The 18,926-nt window shown below is 39.7% G+C and overlaps 1 protein-coding gene across 1 annotated transcript; it reads right to left on the minus strand.

Moving 5' to 3' along the window:
- Nucleotides 1-10,336: 10,336 nt before the first annotated feature.
- On the minus strand, nucleotides 10,337-11,879 carry gsx2 (GS homeobox 2). Its single transcript, XM_084722169.1, has 2 exons — nucleotides 11,324-11,879; nucleotides 10,337-11,116 (listed from the first exon to the last, which is right to left on the minus strand). The coding sequence occupies exons 1-2, from the start codon at nucleotides 11,697-11,699 to the stop codon at nucleotides 10,776-10,778; spliced, it is 717 nt and encodes a 238-aa protein (XP_084578295.1). The 5' UTR covers nucleotides 11,700-11,879; the 3' UTR covers nucleotides 10,337-10,775.
- Nucleotides 11,880-18,926: the final 7,047 nt, after the last annotated feature.

The raw sequence follows: 18,926 nt of genomic DNA on the forward strand, positions 1-18,926 counted from the left end.
CCTCGCTTTGACTAAAAACTGGAATTCCCTCAAAAATGTTGCCTTGAAAACACACAAACGACCCGTTTTTCTTTAGTTTAATCCAACCACATTTTTTAAACGAAATGCCTAAAAGACGCCTAATTAAGACATTCTCAAGTTTTGTCCCCACAACTCATTTCACAGATCCTGTCAGGTTTTGTTTTGTCACGGAGCTCTCCAGCGGACATTCCCTTGGTCACTGTCTGTCTGTCTGTCTGTCTGACTGACTGACTGACTGACGTTGGATCAGGCTTTTCATCAGGGGCCACACAGTTTGAGAGGCGCTCACCCAAAGAAAACACATTTTAATTTCCACAAATCATAGCTCTTCTTTCTTAAATCATTCATAACGTTTCTGTTTAAGGACATATTTATCTTAAATACTCTTTAATTTACCCTAAAACTATTTTCTTCTTTTCTTATTTTTTTACAGTTCTCTGTGTATATGTTCTCCCATGGTCACTGTCCCCAAACTTTGAAACTTTTGGCCCCCTGCCTTGCTTCCTGTGGCTGTCCGCTCTGGCTCATCCGAAACGGGCCAAATTATCCATGGGCAACCTGGGTTTGTTTAACTCTATAATTAGCGGGCCCACTCCGCACAAAAGTACATATTCGCGTGGGAATCAGCTGACAAAATGCTTAATCCATTTTGACGTGTTTGTGCACACGCCTTGTCTCAAAACAATTTCAATAAAGGATATTTTTTTTTTGCCTTATTGGCTTGGCGGAGATCCTCCAGCCACTGCGCGTAAATCTAGACTGCTCTGCATGTCCTGCTCTTCTTTCAAGCGACTCAACAAATGTGACAGATAGCAAATGCATCGCTCTGCAGGCCTGGATACATTTGAGCAACAGCTGATAAAACTTGTCTCAACTTTCTGCCCTCCACGAATGATGATGGTTCAGGCAAATCCCGCGTCAGAAAAGCTGATTTCCATGAAAATGGATTTGAAAAGAGAAAAGGCATAATGCACTTCTTAAAAAGTTTTTTTTTTTAATCATTTAATCTAAATATTCAAGCGGTTTCGACCACAAACAGTATTCCTGTGCAAAATCCCTTGGTGACACAGTGGGGTAGGTGGTTAATGAAGAATGCGTCGTGGCTCCAAAACTTCTTCTTTTCCCCCTTCTTTGAATCCATTCAGCTGCCGCTCAGACGGACTCATTCCAGTGTCTCCAGTGCCGATTTTCCATTTTAATTCCTCAAATTCCACGACCAGACGAGAAAACAATGTGATGTACAAATTTCCAATGTGTTTCCCATTTAATGCCAGGCAGCATCTCTCACAATGGTGCCTTCAGTCTTCGGAGGTGACACCTCCAGCTGTGAGGCCGAAACGGAGCGCTTTTATCCAGCAGAGTCAGCGACATGTCCCTGCTCGGCGTCCAGCGGTGAGGCCATATGGAGCAACAGAAATCTAATCTAAAATAAAAAAGTGTTTGCCCAAAATGCAGAAGCTGCAGGGCGACAGAACACTCTCTTTTTAAGAATAAAACTTTTTAAAGAAACTTTTCCACAGCGAACGCTAATCTAATAATTGAATTGAAGTCTGCAATTACACTCCTATTACACCTATAGAGTAAAAGTTTGTCTTAAATTCGCTGAAAAACACCCCAAACTTTATGAAAACACTAAGAAAAAAAATGTTTAAACCATCTTTTGGATTGCAACAACCTTTCAATTACCTTTCAGTAATCCCCTCTTTATATTCCTTTCGTGTAAGTATATCCACAGTGAATTGTCCGCTCCAAAAGGCGCAGTGAGGGTCCTTTGCTGCGGCTGTAATCCTCAGAGATCCTGCGCTGTGAGAGCATATGTGCGACCCTCTGTCCGCATCCGCGACCGTCCTCACAACTGCGCTCCAGCCAAGCGACCTGTAACTGATTCAATGTTACAGTCCACCCTCCTCCCCTCCGCCCCGCGCCCTCCGAAAAATCATCTGGCTCAAAGTAAATAACTCTCAGGAAATGACACCCCCCCTCTCTCTCCTCTCCTCCCTCCGAGCGCTAGCTGGACCCCAAGCTTTTCAAAGTAAGAGTCTTCTTTTTAGGGGGGGAATGCGGACGAATGTCCCCGCCGAAATGAGGGGAGGAATGGTATTTCTATGTGGACACGAGAACTTTTGGAGGGCAGAGGAAGGTCTGATGTGTTTTTGGGGTGTTTTATGTTGCATGTGATGATGCTTTGCTGTCTTGAATTCGCGCAGATGTTCTTGCTTGTGAGTTTAATAGTTAGCAGTTCGTCTTATAAAGCGTTACCTGCAGTTTTGCGCTCATTGCTGCTTTTTGCATGATGCATGCAGCTCAGTGAGTGGACACAGTTCTTGTGCACCAGTCACAAACTGGGAACAGTGGAGCGCGTTACTCATAGAGGGCGCTCCAACACCATCATATCACCAGCCACATCTCCCTCTCTCACACTCACTCGTACACATACACACAGACAGACACACTATCCCTCAAATTTCATGAAAAGAAAATACATTATGTGGGTCTTTCTTCTTTTCTGCACCACATTAAACTAATGGCTCCCCTGTTTACCGGCACACATGCGTCAGCTGTTTACCGAGTCCTCCTGAAGCTCAGCCATTATTATGTTTTGTTACCCCCAGGCTCTTCTGGCGGGCAACACAAGAACAATTGGCCCAATGAATCACCTATCTGTGGGCAGAGCAGAGGGGCATCAGACCGGTGTCTGCGTGGAGCAGCAGAGCCCCGGGGCCGATGATCAACCCCCTGCTCCCCCCCTCATCCCTCACCCCCTTCCAGCTCCGTGCAGTCCGCTTGGCGCAATTACTTCCACATGTTGCCGAAAAGAACAGTGTCCTTGTTCTGCGAACAAAGGATCTCAACTTCGTAAAGCCAAACTTACCTCAAACTGGTTTGAGGTTCTCACTTCTGATGGATTTTCTTCTGACACATTTTGCTTTAAAAGCGGTTCCACTTTACAATACGTCTACCCTTATAAATTATTTACAAACGAGTTGTAATTAGGTTATTAATAAGGTTGTAAAACGTCATAAATCGTTAATGACCCGTTATAATGCTTAACATAAAAAGGGCAACAGTGACCTTTTGTTTGCCGAGTACTGAGCCCACATTTATCTGTACTGCTAAGCCTCGGATCTCACTTAGCTTATGTTGTCTTCTCCACCAGCAGCATTTATACCTGTTACTGGCATTTGAACATCTTAATAATCAAAAAGTTTCTCTGGGCATATCAAATTACCATATCAAATTGATATCTTCTTCAGGACAGAATTCCTGATGTGTCACAGTTTAGTTATCTTCCTTTAATTGGAGTAATTTAACTGATCACCGATTCTTAGTCATCAATAAATGGTGAAGTGTTTCACACTTTACATTAAGGCTCCCTTTTGGTAATTATGAATGTTAGTAACTGATTAGTACGACTAATTAGTAGTAAGTTGTAGCTGGGTCTTGCCAAACATTGAGTGCACATGGATTTATGAAAACTGTTATAAATTGTATGTAACTGCTTAATAATGGTTTGTAACATGTTTATGTTCATTTACACATTGTTTCTAAGACCAATTTTATTGTAAAGTTGTCCCAAAAAGGGTTAAAAAAATCAATTTATGTCATAAATTACAGATACATTAAATTCTAGAAGTGAGTTTGTTTTTCTGGGGAAAAAAGTTTTGAATGAATTCAGTGTGATAAAAGGCAAATATCTACCGTCATCAAAACATAAAAAAACTACCAACAGAGTTACTTTATAACAAAAACTCAAACAAGTCCGCAATCAGGTCTCTCTTATGCAGCTTATTGCAACTAAATATCACTGAAAAGGTGCTGAGTCAGTTGTATTCTTGTCTACAGAAGATGATGAGGCACTTATTGTTCCAAAATCTTCCATTGCATGAAGGCCTAAGTGTTGTGTTTGCTTGTGAGACACATGAATGTGGAAATTTCAGCAGCTGTACAAACCCTCACAGTTATCAGCCCTTTACCAAAATTACTCATCTGCTTTATGGTGATTTACACTGTAATGACCCCAACTGTCCACCAGGGGGCTTTGGAAAATGACAATTTGTATTAAAATAAGTGACCAAAGCTATGGTCAAAAACTCAAATGAGTTTGTACTGCATATAATTCCTTCCTGTGTCAAAACTGGGCCTGAAATCCGACAGTAACAACAGCCTGACATGCTTTTAAAAACTTCGGTTTTTAGGCTGCACTTTAAACTGAAATAATACAAACATTTAGAGTTCAGCCTGTTCCTTGTTAGCACGCGTTGTTTTTATCTGAAAGTTGTTAGTCGACAACGCGACAAGTAAGTGTTTTTCTACTTGCAAGTCAAAAGAGTACACACAACATAACAGGCCCGTGTGAAGAAATACACGCTGGTGCACAACACAGCGCGTCCTGCAGTCACACAGATGTGATCAGCGGTTGAAGAAGATTCCACAGACTGTCGGTGGCCTGTGGGCGGCGGTCCCTGAGGGAGCTGTCCAGCGTGCTGAAGCGTATCTGTACCAGTCACCATGGCAGCGCTTGTCCCTCTATCTATCTATCTATCTATCTATCTATCTATCTATCTATCTATCTATCTATCTATCTATCTATCTATCTATCTATCTATCCTTAAATAATAAATAAATTCTTCTCTTTTTATATTTTTTAAAGCTCGGACTTCCTCCTCATATTCAAAGGCTATGTGGAGAGTTCATATGAGCCAATCATCATCCATAAGTGGAGGTGAGTTTTTATTTATTAAAATAATAAGAAAAAAAAAATTAGATATTAAATAAATAGATGAATTAAAAAGAAAGAAACTGTATTTTATATATATTTATGTTCACACAGCACAGTGGCACAACGTTTCAGTTAGAGCCAGACTGATATACGAAGTGTCAGTTGGATCATATTATCCTCCTGATATTGCCCAAGGGCAGCTATTTTGGTCCATACACGTATCTGTGTACATGTTGTCCAATACTTATTTACAGAACACAATGCAGATTGCTTTTATTTTTAATTTTGTTTTTATTTTATCAGCACAAATTTATTTTATGTGTATTTAATCATTTTTCAATGTGTGATTTTTTTAAACTCTCTAATATTCAGATCAGTGAGAGAAGTGGAAGTAATGATGCTACCAAAAGTTATATACATTGGCTAGCAGTGTCACAATAAAACAGTATTGATGATAAAAGTGAAAAAAATGAAATATTTATATTTTGTTAATAATATACATATGAAAATATTGTGTATAATCAGCACTTCATAAACAAACTGTATGCAGGTGGTCAACTGTGAGTGCCTTCCTTTTCCCTTTCTTTTTAGATGGTCCCCCACAGGGTTTGTGTATCTGGGAATATTCATTGCACTGGCATCACACCAGACATTCAAAACTAATTTTAGTCCTTTTTTTTTTTTTGATAAAATCAAACAGGATCTTGACTGTTTGAACCCTCTCCCTTGTATCCTGACTAGGCAGACTTTCACTTCTCAGAAGGAACATCTCCCCTAGTTTGCTCTATTCAGTGAGAATGATTCAAATTTTATTTACACACAAAACCATTTGTAAGATGAGTGTATTTGGTTTAGCTCTCTTATTTGATGTAAAAGTGAAGACCTCTCACCTTACAGCTCTCAAGTGATGTGGGAGGTTTGGATCTCCCAGACCTAAAAAAATATCAATGAAGTGTCCTTTTGCATTATGTAATGGACTGGATGCAAAACAAAATCTCCTCAGTTTGGCTGGGAAGCCTCTCTGTCAAAATGTCCTATCCTTCTGAACAGAAAAACAAACAAACAAAAAAAAAAACAACAACAACAACTGAAAATTGTTGCAATAATAAGTTAATATGAATAAGGCTTGGGGGGCAGTACAACTGGGTTAACATTCACTAATACTCCAATTGTTAATAACCCCGATTATTTTTACCAGGTGTCTTAAATCCAGGATTCAAACACTTTTGAGGATGGGGCCCTTATGGCCTTTACATATAGTGCAGAAATATGATGTGTCCAGGAATGATCTTATTCTTTTTTTTTTTTAATAGAAAAAAGAAAACTTCTTTATTAACTAATTTTAATGCCCGATTATGAAAAGCAGATATTTTGTACTGCAGGGGATACATCAGTGTTTTATACAACATTCTGAGGAAATATCCTGCTGTTATTTTTTGGGAGCTTGAACGGACCTGGGAGAAGGAATTGGGTATAGTGATAACAGAAGACATGTGGGAGGATATCTGGAACAAACAAACAAACACATAAACAAAAACAATCTGTACCCAAACCAGAGCATTTCAACTCAAAATATTATCGCCTTTCTAAATTTAAGCTTACCATCTCACCATTTTGTCTGAAATGCAAAATAATACTCTCTGATACTGGGAAACTGTTGTGTATGAGATGCAGAATATACTGAGCTTTAACTGTGTTTTAAACATTTAAAAGTGTTTCTTCTCCTTGGTCCTCCTAATATGCACATTACTAATAAACACCAGAGAAAATTGTTTAATGTTCTGACATACTGGAAGGAAAAATATATAATTTCAATGATCTGGAAAAAGATGCTCACGATCTCTGGGAGGTATTGGATAATAATGGAGAAAATTTCATTAGACTTCCTGAGTTGTCTGACACAGTCCAAGACAGTTAATTTCAGCAAAATGTGTAAACACTTCCTTGAATATGTGAATGTATCTGTATATTAAGTATAGGGATGAGATGCTGAGATGCGAGGGCTCAGCTGTGGTGGTTGTTATGGTGATTCTGTGTGAACTGACTCAGATATGCAGTGCTTGTCTGATAGATGTACCTGCAGAGAAAGATGTTTGTTTCCCCCCTTCTATCTTTACTAATTACGCTGAGTTGTAGTGTTGTTTTAAATTGTTATGTCTTTCTTTTTCTTTCTTTTTTGAATGCTGTTATTGATTCTTTTAACTAAAAGATTATTTGGAGTGTAATTCAGTTGCCAGAAAAGAGACAAAACCGCAGAGAAACAGCAAAGAAAGTTAGAGATAAATTTGACTGATGGCATTATTTATTTATTTATTTATTTATTTATTTTTCACAAGTCCTATCAATCATTACAATATCATTAAAATGAATTCAGTGAAAATCTGCTATTGTGACAGTCCTAAAATTGTCTAATCATATGAAGACCAAGCACAAGGGTAAAAAAAAAATAGCCTAACAAAAATAAATGAACTCTAGGCTTCAACTGCCCTTCTGTTTGAATGTACCTGACCTTGTTTAAATACAAAAGACAGATTTATCCACTTGACTTGTACAAGGTCATCATCATTATGATTAACTACCCCCAAACACACACACACACACACACACACACACACACACACACACACACACACACAGAAATTAGCCCTTCAACACGTGATGTTTGCAAATTAGTCCACCAACTATTCACAACATGGCCTAAATATTAGAACTAGATTACATTAAACCATCATCATCATCTTTGAACGCGCACATTTAACTGTCCAAAAGTTTGTAAAACGTGGGGCTGAAAGGTGCGGCACCAAAATGCCAGACTGTCGGGGAACAAACTAGTCCCTCAACCCCCAAAATGTAGGTAATTCCTCAGAATTGATTAATTTAGGAGTAAATATCTTCCTTCCCCGCATGGCCTCACACTCTCTGGTGTGTCTGAGGTTTAGACTGGAAACATAGGCCGCATTTATGGAGGATAAAATACCGTAAAGTAGACGTCTCTCCGGTAAAGGACAACTCTGTCCTGTCCTCTTTTCCACACCGGCACTTCAGCTTCTTCTCTCCTCTGTCTCTCCGCATGAGACAGCAGCTGCAACCGGCTGAAAAGCGCTCTTATTAATTGTCTTTTGTCATGCGTAATTGCCACATTTTCAATGGTGGCCGAGGCCTGACGTCCTTGGAGTGCTCTCAGTTCGTCTGTGCGTCAGTAGGTATATGGTCCCTTTCATCTGAAATTCACACCCGCGCACTCCTGCATGATTTTGTAGTTTGTTTGATCAGGAGTGTGATACAGTTGTAGTGAGGGAGATCCGTTTGACCTGGGCAAACAGATCAGCCCTCAAAGTGAGCCTCAGTCCATTATAGCGGCCTTACAGTCTGAGGTCACGTCCTGTGGGGGCTGGAGAGGGTGGTGGGAGGGGGGGTCTTTCTCCAAACTGCAGTTTATTCTATTGTTAATAGCTTTAAATGCTGCATTGGTCTTTCACACCTGCAAGGGAACTCTAATTCGATTAATAGGAACTTCAATATATATTCATTAGGTGGCTTTCCCCCAATAATATATGATCATCAGCGGGATGTGAAAGGGGACCATTTATTCCCGCTCTGAATGGGTCTGCGTGGGACCAAAACTTCACCTGCTTCCCCTCTCAATTAGGAATGTATCCCAAACTCTGACAGAAACGAGTTAAATTAGGCGTCAGCTAATTTCCAGTGGCCCCTCCCACGTAATCCCCCCTCAGAGTCTTTCCATTTGAGCGTGCCCCCTTTAATTCACCATAAGTTGAAAGGTTCAAATAGTGCCTAATGAAACAGTGACTAAATCGTTCTGTGTCGCTCGGAGGAACCCTGTAGCTGTCTCTCAAAGCTCTCTGAGCACGCAGCCGTCGGGGGGTCTCCGGCTAAATGCGAGTCCCAAGGCAGGACAATCTAACCTGTCAAAGCCTTTGCCCACTTCTATATATCCTTCTTCTGTGGTTTCAGGCAATAGCAGCATAATCAACCGACGTGGGACCGAAAACGCAATTAAACTCGCTTTGGACAACCAAAATCTTTTCAAAAGCGAACATTAATGGACCATTGGCTGCTCCCCAGGGGCGTTATCGGGTACCCTTTTGTGGTCAGATCTAAGGAGAAATTACAGCTACACTTTCATATAGCTCACTCCATCCATTTTGAATTAAATAGCTTATATCATGTAAATGGGGCTCTGCTACGTTGGTCTAATGTTTCTATATAAGAAAAAAAACGCACAGAGAACATTGGATCAACTAGCCTACTAATAATAACACCAATAGCGTGGTAATGACATCTTAATAATTACAATAATAATGATAATAGCTGTCAGTTGACAGGATGTGTTTCAATAGAAGATAACTGCACTCCTAGTTGATGATTATTTGCTTTTCCACCAAGAAGGCAGAAAAAAAAATCCAGCTTCTTCTGTGAAATGATCATTTTTGACTGTGTCGGTACAATTTATTCTTTTTTAAAAAAATATATGTAGTTAGTGCTGGTGTTTTACTGAATTGCGTGATATTACTACTCCTATGTAATGTATGGGCATGAGGTCGGATAAAGTTCTATTTTTCTTTGCATTATAAAGGAGATATTATTCTTTCACTGTGGCACTACAGCAGTGCTTTCTCGTACGGCATTTTCTTAACTTTTTCATGTCATGGACCCCCACAGTAGATGCGTTTTTGTTTCAAGGAATCACCTCTCAATATGTTTTTTTTAAACTTTATTTGAAGACAACAAAACTATGATCACTGTTAATTACAATCAATCACCGATCAATCCTCTTGCTGTTTCAACTTTTCAATAAACTGATAAAAGTTAAAATATTCTATTCTTTCCTTTGCTGGGAGCCCCTACACTCACTGGTGGACCCCTGTTGATTCAAGGACCTTAGTTTGAAAACCACTGTCCTAGTACATGTCATGACAAATTGATAATAATCATTATTTTTATTTTATAATAGAATTCTCTGCAGTAGAACTAGACAGATATATCAGTGGGCTGATATTATCTTTGCACAGGTATATCAGTCCATACGGTGCAGATTGTTTTCGTATTTATTTATTTATTTTTAATCACATAGGCAATATTTTTGTTATATTATATTATAAATTTTCTTAATTCAAGTTGTTTGTTCAATTAAAGGTTGTGGATTTTTAGTTTTTTTTAGTTTTTTTTTAATTTATAGTTATGAAATTTGCCTATTAAAAATATCAATGAAAGTTTACTGTTTCAGTGCCCTGTAATTTTGAATTTTATACATATATATGTAAATAAAGAATATCAGCTGGAATATTGCTACAGGAAATTTCTTACATTCTAAGATTGGTATTGGCATCAGCCCCAAAAAATCCAATATCAGTCGGGCTCCACTGTGCAGAGTATTTACATACATTTTTAAATGTAAAAATTTTGAAGAAAAAAAATTCTGTGGCCCAGTTTAACTGAAGTTTCTCAGCTTGCATTGATGCAAAATTTCATATATTCTTTTTTTAAGATCATATCAGTGATTTAAAAAAAAACAGTATTCGGTCCTTCATTAATAACTGAACATATGATCGATCATAGTAAGTCAATACACAACTTCTTCTTAGGTCAACTCGTCATGTTTATTACAATAAATACAGATATACATAGTTTACAAATTGTTGCGTACAGGTTCCACACAGGTTTGGCCTATACTATTTCTAAGGGCTTTCATAAGCACACAACCTCACTCATAGTGATGGGGTGTCGGGCAATAATTGAAGACATTTACTGGGAGTTATTTACCAGACCTGGGTATGTGAGGCGAGAACCCTGAAGGGATCAAAATACATCACGACATACAGGAAGTCAAGTTTGCCAACATTTCACGACAGTGTTGATTTTTAAAGTAGGATAAAGTTGAAGTGAAGAACTGACATTTTCAACAATTCTTCTCAGACTTCATGCGGGAGATTTTTGGGCCGGAGGTTGTGTGATAGCTGCAGCAGAGCAGGTGAAGTGCCAGCGGTGGGATTTTGGGGGAGTCGCCTCACTCTCAGATGGGTGACACCTCTTTCTCCTCCTCAGCGGAGGCCGGAGACAGAGACTCCTCGTCCTCTGACCTCGAATAGTCTGTGTGACCGCTTGTGCACTTGCAACCGCTGTGCGCGCTCCTCTGGGTGGCTTTGCCCTCCTTCTTGTGCTTCACCCTGCGGTTCTGAAACCAGATTTTCACTTGTTTCTCTGACAGGTTCAGATACGTGGCGATTTCGATTCTTCTGAGTCTGGAAAGATACATGTTCGTGGAAAACTCCCTTTCAAGTTCCAGGAGCTGTGTGCTTGTGAAAGCCGTGCGCATCCTCTTGCCATTCTGTATGTGGCTGCTCTCGGAGGCGCCTGTTGGAAGAACAACATGTTTATTTCAGACGGTTGGCTTTTTATTGCTACAAGTTTAAACTTAACCAAAGACGCACAAAACATTGCGCGTAAATCTTGTGCGTAAAAGCCGAGCTTACATTCATCTAACTGCCTGAAAGTGCATCGTGAAGTGGAGGAACACGATCAAACAGGTGCGGAACAGACTGTAGCAAACAGGTGTCTTACCAATAGAAAGACAGTGGTATCTCCTGGGATCTGTGACGCTGAAGGTGGGCGTGCAGACAGGTGTATGTCCCGGGTGCGGGAGTGCCGGAGACTGCTGGTGCGCTATTCTCTGACAATACTGCGCCTCCGCTCCTGGAAACTGGTTCTTCAGCATGGGAATGCCGCTGCGGGAAGAGTGGATGTGGGACGTTACGCACAGCGGGCAAACACAGAAAGTCCCATTTTTCCTGGACGGGCACACCGGAGCGGTGACCGTCATGACGCTCGGAGAGTGCATGCTGATGGGAATAAGGAAGTCTTGTCCTGGATGCTCAGTGGGTCCAGGTCGCACCGTATCCTTGATTATTAAAGAGTCAACGTAGAAAGACCTCGACATGGCTGCGCCGCTGAGAAGTGACCGCTCCGTGCACAGGATGATAGCTGTTTCTCATCTGAACCCCTCGGGATCTCCAAAGGTGCTTATGTTTGATGGTTCAACAAAAGGGACCCCGAAGAGGGTTGGCCCTGCAGCGTCACCCACGTGCGCACTCGTCTCCAAGGGTTTATACTGTCAGCGACCCAAACCACGTGATGTCTCCGTGGGCCTCCAATCACAACTTGCAGATTTACTCTTTTTATCCCCGATTTTAGAAGAGTCTTGGACACTAGAATCATATGACCAGCCACATATAAAAACATGTTTAAATTTTATATTAATTGTACATTGTTCTCCACTGGCTGTCTAACAGGCTTTAATTATTCAATAACAAAACCAGAGTAACAAAGTGAAATTTAGCTTTTTTTTTTTTTTTTTTTTTTCCACAGTCATACTGCTTATATTTGTTTTTTGGATAGGACTTCCTTAGGAACAGTTCAGAAAGAAATCTGAAATTGTATAATCTAATTTGAAAACCTGCCAACAACCTAACACTTAAAAAATGAAAACATGTATTAAATATAGCAGATGAACTAAACAACTGAGAGAAGAACCTGTTAGTGGTGCAAACTGCAAAAAACAGACCACAACTTACTGGTTATTCCTGATTTTCCCTATTCAGTCAACATATACATTAGACTTATTCTTTAAAGCTGACTATATATATATGACCATCATCCAAACCTACTTTTATTCCATAATAGATTTATTTTCCCTAAATACGATTTAAGGAATTGTGCACGGGACTATAAGCACTAATTGCTCTGCAGCCTAATCACACTTTGAATCCGGTTGGTCCAGGTTTCACTTCCAGCAATTAAAGAATTATGAACTGATGGCGAGTCTGGGCTGCAGGTTATTCGATGGCGATTAGGATTCAATTAGAAAGTGTTTATAATGGCCGCTCTGTGCGGGGGTAAACAGGCAGCTATTTCAGAAATGCGTTAATCCCTCATCTTGTGACAATAATTAGCGAGTTTGATCCGCAGGCGGGTCAACGGCAGGTTTAGCTTCTGCTTTCATCTGCCAAGTAACGCCTCGGACCTTCAGACAGAGCAGAGGCGAGCCGTCAGTGGGTGCAGGTCCAACACAACAGCTCACCTCAGACCAAAAGAAAAAAAAAATACACAAACACAAGTGGAACAGGCCTGTTGTGAAGCTCAAGTTTGACTTGTTTGTTTATTTTGCCCCAGTTCTTTAAAAATCGTTCTCATTATGGAGCAAATAGGGGAGACTGGGACAGCTTGTCACACTTTTGATTTCATTTCAATTTCTTGGTCTCAGTGCATCACAATCACTCATTTCCCATTTTAAATTAAGTAATTATAATAATGATTATAAAATTATTGTCCATAAATGTAAAATATTTAGATTTTTACTTCTCACTATTATATAGGGTTATAAATTGTACAGAACTGTACAGTACAGAACTCGAGAAAGTTACCCTATCACTAGATAAGCTGTCATACTATGTGGGGTAAATTGTCACTTTATATTTTTCAGTGAAAAAAAAAAACATGTATAAAAGCAGAGGTGTTCCATATTCTGGTAAAAATCTTGCTGGTAAAAATCTTATTTATTTAGGCACTAAAATATTTTAACTAATTAAAGGTTTATTATGTATTTTGACTGCGTGGTCAAACCACTGATAACAACTATTGCTACTTTTAATAATGTGTGAAGCAGTATATTAGCACCCACATAGTTCTTTACATGCTACATAGCAACTACCAACTTTAGCAGCTGGCAAAGGGAGCTTCTGCAGGTCTGCAGCTGGATAATGCATACTGGGGCAAATTGTCTCATGTTATGATTTGCTCTGAAATCAGTGAGACAACTTGCCCCAGAATGACACGTGCTAATGTTAGCTACATTGCATGTCGAGAGCAAAATAACTTCACAGCAGTGACTTCCACATGCAAGTGTTGTGCTATGTTTTTTGTTTTTTTTCTTGTTTGTTTTGTTTTTAGACTGCGTCCTCAGGTGTTGGAAATATAACCAGGGAGACAACTTACCCATGTTACAAGATGCCCCACTCTCCCCTACACAATTAACTGAAGCACATATTGAACTGTAAGTTAAGATGGAGTCTTTGAAAGAATCAGAAAGTCTTTAAAATCCAACCATAATCATGATTAAAAACAAAAAAATAAGTCACACAGATACGTGTTTTTCTTTTTAAATGCACCTCATTATCGAGCAAATACATGATAAAATGGGCAACTGAAGAACTTACTGAACTGTGAGTTAAGATGCAGCCTTTGAAAGAATTAGAAAGTCTTTAAAATCCAACCACAATAATGATAGAAACAAACATGTCTGTCACACAGACAGTAATTGCTCTAATAAAGTGAATCCAGTGTTTGACATGAAGACGCACAGAGTTGTTATGGTACAGATAACAGTCTGAAACAAGAGGGAGAGAGACAGAGAGGGAGGGAAGAGAGGGAGCAAACCAAGCGGAATGATGCGTGGCGCGCGCCCTCATCACACCATGCGAGCTCTAATATTATTTTTCCATAATTCTGCACGATAAAATTTCATTGTCTATTAAGTAATCCCACAAATGAGATCCTTTATGAGGCTATAATGAGGCCTAATTGCCAGGACTAGTGGAGCCACGTGGAAGGATTTAGGAAGCATTAAGCCGTCGGGTACTGAGCACAGGCTGTTACCTAGCCATTACTTTCATAATTCAAGGAGAAAATTAGTCCATTTAAGGGAAAAATCCTTTGATTCCCTTTATTCTGCTCGGGGTGACAGGGCTGCAGTTTTTTTGTCCGCTTCGGTTAAGAAGCCGGTGCAACAAATGGGGCCGGTGCAATATCACTCACTGTTTAAACGTTAGATTAAAAAGGAAAAAAAGAATTTCAGAAATGTGTAAAGCTCTCAGGGCCCCACCTCTCACTTGCCTCCTCTTTCTCTGCAGCCTCTTTCTTTATAGTGCAGCAGTTACCCTCCACTATTCACCCCCCTTTCAAATCATGCTGATGGGCAATTAATCACAGGCCTATTCAATAACATGAAAATTAAATTTAAACAGAGGATTTTTTAGTTGACTATTTAGTCTAAGCTCATTCTCCTCCATGGGAAACAGCATTTCTTATAGGGGAGAGTGGGGATGGCTGCAACGCTTTTTGCATTTCTATAAGTTATTAATAGACTATTTGTACGCAACCAACCAAATCTGCATATAATAAAGCCACTACAAGAAGTTTTTAACTCGTTATGAAACAGTCTGAATTTGATACTGATGTCTCTTTATGGTGTAGATAAGCAAACAAGACCATCAGTGAGAACATGTGCCATTTCTGTGTAGTTATTCTTCATGCCTGCTACCAGATTGGATTCCTATTGACATCAGGTGGAAAAAGCCTGAGTTTACATTTATCTAAGCAAAGTCACAGAGAGTTGTATGTTAGCCTGTTAAAAAGAGGCAGAAGAAGATTTTTATTTACATAATTTTATTTTGTCCATCGGGGCCTCCAAAATCAACACTATATGAAAGTTTCTTGTAGTAGCTTTAAACGTACATCATTCCGCATACCATTTAAAGATGATTACATATGACATATCATTCATAATATTTATTTGAATAGAGGAAGTCAGACGTTGCAGCTGACCCAGCCCTAAGAACAATTACAACACAATTAGGGGACAGTTGCAACATGTTAAAAATACATTAAAATACATTAATACATTAGCTTTTTGTCTGAGTAAACTAATATTCCGAAAGTATGTATTGTTTTAGAATAATATTATAGTATTAGTTATTTATTTAGTAATATTTATCAAAAAACAGTTGATTTTTGTTTGCTTATGCATAGGACATAGGCATACCTTGAGTCAATGTGCAGATGTTAAAGATGCTATTCAGTCTCTCTATGTTTCAGTGTGAGGCAGGAAGAATGGAACAATTTGCAACACAACAAAATTTTATTAAACACGCATTTATTGTACAAAACTGCAACAATGTTTAGCTTATGTTGGAAGATACTGTTGAGTCGTCTGTTTTGATATGGCCGCTTAGCTTGCAGCTTAGCTGAGATTCATCAAATGGCCGTGACGTCAGATAACTCTCTAAATAATCCACCTGTGCCTATTTCCGTACACTCGAATGAGACCCTTTACATTAGCATAATTTACGCCCCAGCAGTACCGTATAAGGCTGTGCTTCCTGCCCCATATATCAGGAAGCATTCATTTATGAAAATGGCATCAAAGAGTGAAAAGTAGAACTTCATGACTTTGGAGTTTGAAGCCCTGCTTTCAGAGATCCATGAAGGAAAATCTGTTATTTTAACAGCATCAGCAGTGGAATTAAGGAACCTGCTAAAACCAAAAATGGGAAAGGAAAAAAAAAAGCTGCCCTTCAGTAAGGGGGGATTGATGACTGCAACGGGACACCATTAAATATGGTGGGCTTTGTGTGTAAATTAAAAATTATATTAGAATTTGAAATGCACTCAAACAGGACAATGTCAGCATAATTCTGAAGTGTAATTTATTTTACAAACTCAAATTTTCCTCAAAGTAATGAAATGTACAGTTATCATGAAACAGCAGACTGCACATAACTCTGCAACAGGTCCTGACCTTGTAAATTGTGGTGGTATCTGAAAGAAAATTCACGGTTTGTGCATGAGGCCCACAGACCCAAACTAAGATGATATAAATCAGACAAAAGTTTTGGACAGTTTGACAAAATAACATGAAATAATTTCATTCATACTTCCCAACTAGTTTTACTTAATAAATGTTGAATCTGTCTTCTGTTTTCCTGGTGAGAAAAGGGTCTAACTGAGCACGTGCAGTGCAATTTCTGACTGGAGGACTTGTTGCAGCTGATCCCTGTTGCAACCATCCCCAGTCTACCCTATGAGTATGAGAGTCTGCGCAAGTGCATCAAAAAGGGTGAAAAAGGTGTGTGTGTGTTTGTGTATGTGTATGTGTGTGTGGGTGCGTGTGTGTGCAGCTCCTCCCAGTAGTAAAAAACACACAAACTTGTTAAAGTGCAGCGCTAAAGTTCCCCCCTCTCATTCACATCGCATCCCATGCCATATTATACCGTGAAGAAGTCCATTAATGTTTTGTTGAACAAGCGTCATTAACTTGTATCAACGCCTTTTTACAAACCTTGCATTGTTGTGCAGGGCCAGTCTGCGGCCCATCTTGGCCAATACAGTGGATGATTTGCCCCTTTATTAGTTACCAGGCAACAGATCCTGAATACCAAAACTCAAAGGAAACACTCTGCTCCTCCATATAGATCTCAATGGCGATGGGGGGAAAATGAACAATGATGCCGTGGACAACATAATGCCACGCAATGACTTTTCATTAACAATTATCTGCTTGATGTGAATAGCAGCTGCAGTGGCTACTCTCCATCTCATGGTTTGCAGAGAAAAAAGGGGAGCGGCGAGAGAAAGAGGCTCGCCAGTGAATAGCATCCTGCAGGAGTTTAGGGGGTTCATGGTCCCCATGAATGTGGAATCTAATTTATATCTCGGTGAATAATTAGGTTTCTATGCAAAAATGAGTTGGAAATAATTACATTTTAAAACACCGTGACAACTTAGCCTGATAGACAAAGAAAAGCAGCCCCTTTTAATGTCTCACAACAGGAGTTTATGAGCTTCTTCAATTCACCGGTTGAGATCAATAAGCTAACGTTTAAAGTTTGGTGCAAAAATGGATCAGGGGACAAAATCTTTCAGTAGAAATAAAGGTTCTAAAAGAGTTTTTTTTCCTGAAGGGCTGAGGTTCTACCCAGAATCATTTGCTTCTGAAGAACCTTTTCTGTGAAGAAATTGTTTATCAAGCGTTCTTTGTAGACTAGAGGTTCCATTAAGAACCTTTTTTATTCAAGGGACCCTTCTTGGAGGAAAGAGTTTTATCAATGGTGCTTTAATACAAACGTTTCCTCAGGAGAACACCCTGATTGGGTTCTAGATAAAACCCTGGAATATCAAAGATTTCTTGGTAGAACCGCCTGGATGGGTTCTTGTTAACACTGTTAGAAGGTCAAAAGACTCTGGACAGAACCCCAGAGAGGGTTGTTGAATTCCTTGAGGAATTATTTGTCCCATAATATAAAAGGGTTCTCAGTAGAACCTTGTTGATTGGGCTCTAGATAAAACCCTTGGAATATGAAAGGATTCTTGGTGGAACTCCCTGGGTGGGTTTTAGAACCCCCAGAGAGGGTCCTACTTGGAACCATTACACCATAGAAGTGTTCTCTTTTAGAATTTCTCACAGGGGGTTCTGGGTGAAACCTTCAGCAGATGGTTCTAGATATAATCCTTTATGTTGGGTTCTAGATAGAATCCTCAGAAAGGGTCCTGAGTGGAACTTTTATAAAAGGATAAAAGGTTCAACCAGGAACAAAAAAAAGGTTCTCCAATGGGGACAAGCTAAACAAGGGTTTATAATAAAGCCTGTGGAATATAGAAGGGTTGTCAGTAGAACCCTCTGGCTAGGTTCTAGATGAAGCCACTGGAATATAAAATGGTTCTTGGTAGAACCACATGGAATAGTTCATGTCAGCACTCTTAGAAAGTGGAGAAATTCTGGACAGAACCCCAGAGAGGGTTGCTGAATTCTTTTGTCAAGGGTTCTTTGTTCCATAATATAAATGGGTTCTCATATAAAACCCCTGTGGGTGGGTTTTAGATAAAACTTTTAGAATATAAAAGGGTTATTGGTGGAACCCCCAAGGAGGATTCTGGATGGAACCATTACACCATAGAAGGGTTCTCCTTTAGAGCTTCTCACTGGGGGTTCTGGGAGATATCTTTTGTAGATGGTTCTGTGCATAATCCTTTATGATGGGTTCTAGGTAGCACCCTATGAAATAGTTCCCGAAGCCTTTCTAAAAGGTTAAACTAACGACCAGAAAGGGTTCTCAGTTGGGGACAGGGGACAAAGAACCCTTTATGGCTCCTTTAGCACCTTCATTTCTCAGAGTGTGGGGATGTTGTGTTGCAGCCCTGTCCTTGTTATTGGGAACAGACAACACAGTTAGGGAGCTCGGCCCTCGGTCCTATAGAAAAGTAAAGTGACAGGCTCAGTGTAAGAAGAGGCTGCTGAACAAAGCCAGCCAGGGTCCTGTTGATGGCCTATAGAGATGTCCTGCACCAGGCTCCCTCTAATTAGGGAGACGCTTCTCAGTCTCACAGAGCTGCT

The sequence above is a fragment of the Lutjanus erythropterus genome, chromosome 7, assembly GCF_056507025.1.
Source record: "Lutjanus erythropterus isolate fLutEry1 chromosome 7, fLutEry1.hap2, whole genome shotgun sequence".
Classification (NCBI taxonomy): domain Eukaryota; kingdom Metazoa; phylum Chordata; class Actinopteri; order Lutjaniformes; family Lutjanidae; genus Lutjanus; species Lutjanus erythropterus.

Excerpts from the sequence above, each read along its gene's own strand:
- gsx2 (XM_084722169.1), bottom strand. The coding sequence starts at position 11,699 with ATGTCGAGGTCTTTCTACGTTGACTCTTTAATAATCAAGGATACGGTG. Across the intron at positions 11,117-11,323 it reads ATACCACTGTCTTTCTATTG|GCGCCTCCGAGAGCAGCCAC; the intron begins GTAAGACACCTG and ends TTCTTCCAACAG.